The following is a 10331-nucleotide window of genomic DNA, read 5'->3' on the forward strand; positions in this document are numbered from 1 at the left end:
TTAATATTTTGACATTTAATATTTACAAAGACATTTACTTAATAGTTTGTTTCCCTGAGTTATATCCATCTATAAATACCGTTGTGCCGTAAAGCTAACATGTTAAACACCATTTTGTTTTGAATCCCCAGGGCTGGGATTTGGTGGTTGGGTATTGAAATAATCGGATAATGCGCGAGGATTTGTTACAAACTGTAATAACCATCAATCCGTACTCCTATATAAACATTCATAAACTATTGTTGTCTCTGACACGGGCATTAAGCAGTGCTGCTTGTGAGCGTGGGTTTTCACACGTCAGCATTCAAAAACAAACACCAATCCCACCTCGAAACTACTGCACCAGCCTACTGGTGCTGAATTACATACCGCCCTAAACAAGCACCCCTTACAAATTCTCACATGACACGTACCTTCTCTCCTGTGAGGGTGAGTGGGTCATTTGAGTAGTCCAGACCCAATGAGAAACTATCTATGGTTGCTAAAGCATACAAAATAATAATAACAATAAATTAACATGTCTACTGGCGTCAGAATTTAATGTCGCTCGCGCTATATGAGGTACCCTGGCGCTAAAATCTCCAAATTTGCACCCTGATCCTTGACAGCCCAATTGTTTGAACTGTTGAAGAGGAGGAGGGGGGGCCAGACAGCGATTTAGATGATGAGCCCTAATTGTGGTGCGTACCAAACCACGTCTGCTGGTACTGCTGTGAGAACCTAATGATACAAGATATGTGAACCCCTGACAATTACATCAACTAATGTTAGCGTACAAAATGAATGTCAGACACCAATGTCTAGTTTAGTTTGGCAGGACAAGTGCTTTTTGTGAAATGTTTGAGAGGCACTTTGATTTATTTTTATTTTGTTAAATGCCCACGTACATGCTTATTGTCATTTTGTATCCCAGGGTGCTTTACAAAAAATACAACCAACAAACCTGACCTATAATTTGTAACAAGAATACATGATTCAGCTTCGTGGTTAATGTGAAAGTTACGTAGTTAGGTCTCAAATGAATTGGTGACGGAAAGTCAGAGTCGAGGTTATAAACTGAAGAATAAGTTGCTGTGTTTTTATTGTAAAAGACAAACATTGTAAAACCTTTAGTAATTACAACTGCACAGGGTCTATACTGCTTCTTTTGACTGGTAGGTGGCAGCAGAGCTTGCATTTAGCTGGGCTATTCCAAGTTACTTCTACTATATATTAATGTAGCTACTAAAACAATAAATACATTCTTAAGATTCCTACAGGACTTCCTGTTTTGAGCTGACTTATTTATTCATTGAAATCTGTCAGTTGTCAATATCTCGAAACTTCACCAGGTAAAATAAAATAAAAAAAAGTATATATATATATATATATCATTAGGATGGGCCCGGTTGTTGAATGTGTTATTTTTCTGAAAGGAATGTTACAAAACTAGTTTGAAACATGGAAACATGTCGCAACAAAACCGTTCCCATGTGCAACACAACAGTGATACTGACCACCTTTTACACTTAGAAATAGAGTCTGTTTCAAAGATCTTTTCAAAATGGGCACGCTAGGTAGGCAAGGATTATTGCCTACCTTGTGAAACAGGTAACACAGCAATAACGATCCATGATGTGGCATGGAACAGAAAAGCCAGAGCACTTGCTGTTATGTTTTTATTTTATTTTTTATCACTTTTCCAGCAGTGATTTAGAGGACAGATCTCTGCACTAGAGCAGACATTTTGAAAAGAGCTTTGAAACAGACTTTAAAGTTGTGTAAAAAGTTGTCAGGATGTTAACAATGAAAAGAAAAATGACAGGTATGTTATTTAAACAGCTGTAGCAACACATGGGGATGTGTAATACTATATTCTTTCGGAATCCTGTTGCTTTTTAAAGCTGCAGTATATTTCCATGGAAATTGAAAAGATAGACAAAAATGTCTTGTTTTCATCAAAACCCCAGTTTCAGAGCACAATCCTCATCTTAATAGCAGAGTAGCATTTCTGTGGTGGTTTTTATTTTTTGTGAATTGCATCAGTTCCACTTGGTTACATCTGCATCCACAGCAGTGTGGCCTGGAAGATATTTTCCAGGTGAAGCTATTTCTCATCGATTCATTCAGTGAAGTTAGGGACTGAAATCAGCACCAGCTGTGCAGTCCACCAATTCTTGTGCCATCACCCCTGTCAAGCGGTCAGATCTGCTGCTGATTTGCCAGTGGTGGCTGACACTGACGCCCAACAAGCAGATATAAGCTTTGCATGCCATCTTCTCAGCTCATGTCAGGAACAGCCCACTGACACAAATGCAGGTGCTGTTGCTTGTCACATGTCCATTCAAGAGTTGTACTTCCCTTTTATACTGAAGCCGTCTCGACAATACACACTCCCTGTACAACGCTCTACAGATATATATCTCTGTATACTATTAGCAATTCTGACTGGTAAGAAGACCAGCTAACTGCAAACAAAACCAGGGTGCGAATTTGCACTTCGGAGTTAAACTTTCATCACGATTAACATAAAATAAAATGATGTGAAAACACCAGGATTATTCAGACAAGGAGTTACCAAAGGTAGGCTTCATGTTGCTTTATTATTATTATTATTATTATTATTATTATTATTATTATTATTATTATTATTATTATTATTATTAACCTTGTGTAAATGGGGTACATTATTTTAACTACGCAAATGGCTAAGATTGAAACTAAGTGCCCTTGATAAGTGGGCTAAGAAGTTCTTTATTTCAATATCGTTCCATAATGCGGGCAGCAGTGTGGAGTAGTGGTTAGGGCTCTAGACTCTTGAGAGGAGAGTCATGGGTTCAATCCCTGGTGGGAGACACCACTGTTGTACCCTTGAGCAAGGTATTATACCTAGATTGCTCCAGTAAAAACCCAACTGTATAAACGGGTAATTGTATGTAAAAAATAATGTCTTATCTGTATAACGTGATATCTTGTAACAATTGTAAGTCACCCTGGATAAGTTATTTAAACAATCTTAACAATATGTCATTACACTGACTGAGGGCTGCTGTTCTCCAGAGCCCCTTGGTAATATAGATTTCAGCAGGTGCTGCTGAATCAAGAAACAACTGAATTGAAATGTGTTTATGGTTTGGAAATTTTACGCAAGCTGCCAGTATGTTCGGCTGGGGTCAGGAAAAGTTCATTAAAGTCTGGTGTGTTGAAAACAGCCCACATGTCAATGTACTTGCTGGGTAATCTGCTGCTGGAAGAGGTTAGGGACTGAAATCACCTTTTCATAAAACAGCAGGGCTGTCTTGGCCTAATTTCATCTTTTTCCACAAACTTATATTTGTTAGAATACACTGGAAGCTGTCGTTCATTGTCTTTGGTAACATTGCGACATATTTAAAATCTATTGAAATTGCTTTCAGTTTTGCATACGCAAAAAGGCAATGCAAATGCACTGATATTTGGAACAGTAGGATCCATTGTCTAAACAGTCTCAGTGATGAGGTCTGGGCATGTTGACACAGCCCAGTTTGAGTTCACTAAGGAGCCGTGATGCTGATGTAGGGAGAACAGAGGAAAGTAAATGAGACCCCTTTGAGCTCAGGCCGCATCAATAGTGATAAACAGAACTGTGTGAAACAGATAGAAAAGAGTGTCATCAAATACCATGTCAAGATTGCTTAATGCATTGGGGTGTGTGGAGGGTTGGGAGCCAGACACAAAACGTGAATGCTTTTGTGATGAAATACTAATTCTTCTGGTTTGAGGATTCGACGGTTAAACCACAAGGAAACAACAAGTGTCAATTAAAAATGAGGAAACATGTCTTGCCAAAAGTGACAATTTTATCAAATCACTTGCTCACTGAATCATAACCATCTTGTACGGAACACTGATTGTATTTTTTTTTTACAACATACACACAATCTTATAATACAAACATATTCTCAAATATATAACTTTCCATTCATACATGTATAACTCTAAACCTGCCACCCATTTCCATATACCTTCAGTGACACATCATTGAAACAGTAGGAAAACAATTGTTACAATTATTTTTTTTATGCTGCAATTTTGTGGCTGCCTTTTATGAAAATGCATAAGATATATATTGTTTTCTGGCTCTTTTGCAGACCATATTGAATGTTATACTGTCAATCACTGACCTCCAGGTATCTGCGCTATAACCAGGAAATTCAGGGTGGAAAACACCTTGTGAGCAAAAAACAACAACGACAAATAAAACCCTGAATCCACTGCATTAATGGAATGGCTCACTGCAGCAGATCCTGCAGCAAATGTATGGCACGGGTCTAAAGCAAGTAAACCCTTCTGATTACAGTGCCTTCTGCAGTCCAGGATAATGACTTACCTGTTTGGATAGTTCAATAATGCAATAAAGTAATAAAATACACTGCAGAAACATCTACTCCCGGATCTAGGTTGGCTGTGTAAAGAATTGACCTTACTGTCTCTATCTGATGTATGCTGGCACTCTCAGTTATTTCTGGAAATGCATTCTATATTTGTGAATCTCTGGATGCAATGGTAAGTTTCTGAAATGCATATTTAAAGTTAGCCTATATAGTCAAGGTAATGAAAAGATTCACAAGATTACCATTATATATAGTTGCAGTTTTCTGTGCTATTTTTGTATTAAGTCTATATGTTGTTTGTTTTTTTAACCATGCTTTATCATAGCAAACATATAGGAGCACTTTCTTGAGTAAAGTATTACAGATTGTTTTTATATTTACTAAATGAATGTGTTCTACATTTTGTAGTTTTAGAAGAAATAAAATTAGACAATGTACAATACAGAAGAATAAAGGAAAATAAATGGATATACAGACTGAATACTGTGATGCCTGAAGGTTTAAATAGAAAGGAATAGTAGATTGTTACATTATGTATTAAAATACATCACAAACACATTCATAGATTTAAATAGAAATAAGTGAGTGTAAAAGCCTACAAATACCTCCACTGTTTGTTTTCAAACACAGTATTCCTTGACCCAGGTGTGTTAATGTACCAGGAAAACCATTAGTATAATTCTGCCTATATAGAGACCCTGTTTTTTGTTCAACTTGTTAGGTGAGTTTGTCTTCCTGCTTGGTAAGCAGCCGATGCAGACTTACACAAATGTGTCTCTATTCCTACAAACACTGGCATTACATCTTCATCTTTATCACCATCGTTCCAGGTAAGATCTCATTAGAGAAACACATTGACTGGTACTAGCTGCTTTTGACGGGTCGACAGGCACTATAAAAACACAGGTACTGTAAAGACAGGATACACTGGGGCAGGCAGGACGGTACAGTACACCTGTATCTCTTGATAGGCTAGATCTACCTGCAACTACATCACAACTATATACTTTATTTTCTGGCAAAGGAAATGAATGTATTGTGCTCAATGTAATTCAACCTAGTCACATATTGTTCGTTTTGTCTTGAGATCTTTGGTGTGGGTGTTTTTTTTTTTTTTTTTTGGCTTGCTTGCTAGACCGGGTATATCATGAAACTTCATTCATATTAAACTCCATGTTGTGATGAAATCACTTTCCAGAACAGAACCCGATGAAACATTTGTCTCTTTATCCTTGTTTCTTAATAGTTTTTAAACAGAGTTGCTTGAAAACCTTGATCTTGTGACTCTGATATTACAGGTTGTTTTAGTTCCCCTAAAATAATGTACAGTGTCTTTATTTACTGTAAATGTAAAAGTGAAACTGAGACTCACAGAAGCTGATTGTTATACACTTTCTTAAAGAGGCCATTACTATCGTTATTTCATTGAAAATCTACTTTGTTACCAAAACGTCTAATTCTTCTTCTTCTTCTTCTTCTTCTTCTTCTTCTTCTTCTTCTTCTTCTTCTCCTCTAGTATCCACAGGCGCCTTGGAGATTGAAGTTGAACATGCAACACTCTATGGAGCAGTAGGAGAATCGGTCCTTCTCTCTGTGAATTACAGTCTGCCCAAAGAAACAAAGCTACTAGATATAACGTGGAAGCTGAAGCAAGGTCTGGGAACCAGAAAAGTGTACGATTTCCCAAACAAAATGTTATCTTCACCCTTCATCACTAACTATGAGAAGAGGGCAGAAGACTTCCGGAATGGTTCCATACTGCTGAAAGATCTGATGTCCTCCGATGAAGGGCTGTATGTAATCACAATCACTACAAACGACGGCATAGAGAAGGACAGGGAGATCCAGCTCTATATCGAAGGTTAGCATCATGACAGGACAAGGACAACGGGAGTCCAGACCATTGTGCTTTACAACTGGCTCTACAGGGATGATCTGATTGTTATTAGGGAGCACTGTATTGTTGTTATCCTCCGTGGGGATGCATGGCCCGTACGTACTGTGTGATACACTTTATAGATTTGCATAGATCTAGAGAACTGTCAGATTGTGATGACGCATGCTAAGACCCTTCTTTATCACGAGTTAGTGAGCGTATCTTAATCTCAGGTTATTATATGGAAGCTCTGTCTGTCTGTCTGCATCTCTGTATAAGAGTATCAGAGTCTGGGGGATAAGCAGGCACCCAGCTGCTCTGTCTGTCTGGATGTCACACCAAGATTCTTTCCATCCACAGCTCCTGTCACCATGCCCTCTATTACACAGTCTCCTCAAAGCGCAAGTCGTGGAGAACTCGTATCCCTGATCTGTAATGCATCTCGAGCAGCCAATATGACGATGCGTTGGCTGGAGTCTAATTCTTCCTCTCCTGAGAACTCTTTCTCGGATGAGAATGTCATGCTACTGACGTTAACGGTGGCACCTGAAGACTGCAGGACATACACCTGTGTGGTGGAAAACAACGTGAGCAGGAAACAGCTCAGTCACACTCTGAACGGATCTGAGGAGCTGTGTGGCTCGGGTGAGTTTTACTTGTACCAACTTACAGAACTGGTTTTCAAATCTAGTTCTAATGCAGTGTACTAGAGCTACAAAGAGACATTAAGTAGTACCAGTTACACGCAATAAGGTTCTGCGCGTTAAATGTATTGCCTGTTTTACCCTTTCATGCATGAAATAGTTTTTTGAAAGAGCTGAAAAAAATAGGGTTTTTGGACAAACAATAAATAGAGGCTATTGTGCATTTGCATCTTCCACATGTCCCCATGTGAATTTTTTTTGTATCCGTCCCCATATGAGGTTGGCATGCATTTGAGCGATTTCATGCAACAACATCATTTGTTCCTGCATTTTGACCACTTGTGCTTCCTCCTAACACCACAGACTGCCCTTGCTGTCTTTTCAAACTTAAAACCTTAGCAGTATACAATGGTAGGAGCAGAGAAGAGTGTAGACGTTGAAGAGACTAGACGTTGACATTTTCTTTTATTTCTGTGTTAGATATTTTACCTGATCAATCTTCTTTATGGATCTCCCTGGGCATTTTGATACCAATTGCAGTGTGCAGCATCATCATCATCATCATCGTCATGGGGTGGTGTTACAAAACCAAGAGAGAAGGTAAGCTAACGGAGCAGTCGCTATCCTTTATTGGCGTCTCCATTTCCATACATTTCCTTGAAGTCTTTTTGGAAGGTACAAAACTACAGCCCAGCCCAGTCCTCTGTGACGTCCTTTTGATATAAGAAAGCACTTTCATTTAGCTCTTGAAGAATCCCTGATCTGGGGAGGATTCCTGTAGTTTTTGTCAGTCACTGAATTAAAAAAAGGCAAGTCAGACTCATACCATTGTACATTGTGATATTTATAACTAGAGCTTTGGATGAACAGTAAATGATTCATAACTTTAGCAGCATGTTAACTGAAGCGGCCAGGGCATTTGTTTAAAAAGGCGGGTCTTATCAAGTACTTGTTTAAAGAACTGATGGTATAGTTTAGGATTATCAGATAGAACACAATGTTTGATATGAATGAATTCATCAGAGCAAAAACTTGGTTAATTGAATCCTGACCAATGACAATTTAAAGGAATGGCTTGAACAGGAAATCTGATTTGAATCCCATCTGCTCATAGATGTAATCTGGAACACACACACACACACTGACACACACACACACACACACACACACACTGAGACACTCACACACACACACACACACACACACACTCACACACACGCACACACACACTCACACACACACTGAGACACTCACACACACACACACACACACACACTCACACACACGCACACACACACTCACACACACACACACTCACACACACACTGAGACACTCACACACACACACACACACTCACACTCACACACACTGAGACACTCACACACACACACACACACACACACACTGAGACACTCACACTCACACACACACACACACACACACTGAGACACTCACACACACTCACACACACACACACACACTGAGACACTCACACTCACACACACACACACACACACACACACACACACACACTCACACACACACACACTGAGACACTCACACACACACACACACACACTCACACACACACACACACACACACACACACTCGCACACACACACACACACACACACACACACACACACACACACACACACACACACACATTGGAGCCTGGTTTAAGGTTGCACTTCCTTAAACTACTTTGGAATCCAAACCAGTTTCGTTCTAGTTGCTTAAGTGTAGGGCACGAAACATGACAAAGGTATCAGATTTGTAGTGATTATTGGTAACATTTGTATTTTTTTTTTTTTTTTACAGATAGAAAGAAAGTAAAAGATGAAGCAGAATTACAGGAAATGAATCCCGACCTCTCAAAATGAGATTTACGTTTCTGTAGCAGTATCTGAAACGGATTAGGGTTAGGATTCGTGCAAAAAGATTGCAACTCTGCATAATAACATTGTAATGCTGTGACATGCATTTTAACTTATATGTAGATGCACAGTAATTACTCAATAACCTGGTACGGTAATGTTTTCATGTATTCCGCGTCATGGAAAAAGCTGCGTCTCCCTGGTTCAGTCATAACAACTTTAATTGAAGGTGCTGGGTTTGCAGACAGACGTGTTATAAGCCACTGTGCAGAACAGGCTGTGTATTTCTACCCATTACTTCCCTGAAGGAACTGGAGGTGGTGTAATAGGGATCGATCACTTACCCTTCCAATTTAAACACATGGCATCAGATTTGCTGTCCCTAGTGGTCCTATACCCTTTTACAATGTAATGGTGGGTTGCTTTGATTCGTATTTGTATATTTTTTGTAATGCTCGGCTGTCAGTACAGTATTAATAAAGGAACACTAGCTATGGAAATGTGATTATATCACTGAATTATACGGCATAACGATTTCCATGTAATTGCAAATGAGTTACTGGGTGTGAGTTGGAACCAGGCACCAGAGATAATTGCTTGTTTAGTACAATGCATATTCATAGCCTGCTATCGAAATTGCTACCATGTGTCTCAGTCTAAGTGAACGACACTTGCCGCTGTGTTTTGCAGCACTGTTCTGAAACAGGAGCTTTGTGTTCCCTCAGCTAAAGCCTCTCTGTCCTGCATGGGTTTCTTGCAGGGGAATGAAAGGGTAAAGTGTGTGCGTGCGTGCGTGCGTGTGTGCGTGTGCGTATATTCCCTGACATTCAGGTTGTACGTTTTGTTAATGCTATGTTTCACAACCTGCAGTTGTGAAACGTACGTATGGGGTGTATGTCCCTAAGTGTTTGTTTTTGTAAAGGTTCACAATAAATAATGTGTTTCAAGTGCAGTAAATTGCCCTGTTTGATTTTATTAAGATCTCTCGTCTTTGAAAAATGTTGTACATTTAAACAAATGCAACGTTTTGAAGGCAGCAAACGCTAAAATATTCTTTCTACATAAACAATTTGACATGTGATGATGTAATAAAGGAAAAGTGACACCTGATCCTTGGGTTTCTTTGAGAATAACGTTTTGTATTATTATTATTATTATTATTATTATTATTATTATTATTATTATTATTATTATTATTAACCGTGTGTAAATGGGGTACATTATTTTAACTACGCAAATGGCTAAGATTGAAACTAAAAGTGCCCGTGATAAGTGGACTAAGACGTTTTTTATTTTAATATCGTTCCATAATGATACAATAAATAAAAAAAAGACTCAAATGTCTAACTATAAATATACTATTCATAATGAAATCTAATAGCAAGTATTGAATTAAGTGAGTCTAGGGTAGAACCCACTGTAACAAGTGGAAGTCCACAGGAGCGTTTACGGAAAGGAAATGAAAACGCCTTCAAGAGAATGGAAACAGCAAGCCGCAAATACCTTTAATAACATTAGGGTGGCGTTCTTCCATTCAGAAAATGTGTCCTTACACTTGCTTTAAAACGGGGCTCAAATAA

At 38.8% G+C, this 10331-nt stretch overlaps 1 protein-coding gene across 2 annotated transcripts; it reads left to right on the forward strand.

The window, feature by feature from the left end:
* The first annotated feature begins 2329 nt into the window (after positions 1-2329).
* LOC117397383 (hepatic and glial cell adhesion molecule-like) lies at positions 2330-9864 on the forward strand. Of its 2 annotated transcripts, XM_059009558.1 has the most exons (7): positions 2330-2562; positions 4110-4524; positions 5074-5182; positions 5869-6213; positions 6589-6873; positions 7353-7472; positions 8696-9863. In XM_059009558.1, exons 2-7 carry the CDS (start codon positions 4462-4464, stop codon positions 8755-8757), a joined length of 984 nt encoding a protein of 327 aa, XP_058865541.1. In that variant the 5' UTR covers positions 2330-2562; positions 4110-4461; the 3' UTR covers positions 8758-9863. The 2 variants fall into 2 exon arrangements, with proteins under 2 accessions (XP_058865541.1, XP_058865542.1); XM_059009559.1 differs by lacking the exon at positions 5074-5182 and having other exon boundaries at positions 2331-2562; positions 8696-9864.
* Positions 9865-10331: the final 467 nt, after the last annotated feature.

The sequence above is a fragment of the Acipenser ruthenus genome, chromosome 39 (genome assembly GCF_902713425.1).
Source record: "Acipenser ruthenus chromosome 39, fAciRut3.2 maternal haplotype, whole genome shotgun sequence".
NCBI lineage: Eukaryota > Metazoa > Chordata > Actinopteri > Acipenseriformes > Acipenseridae > Acipenser > Acipenser ruthenus.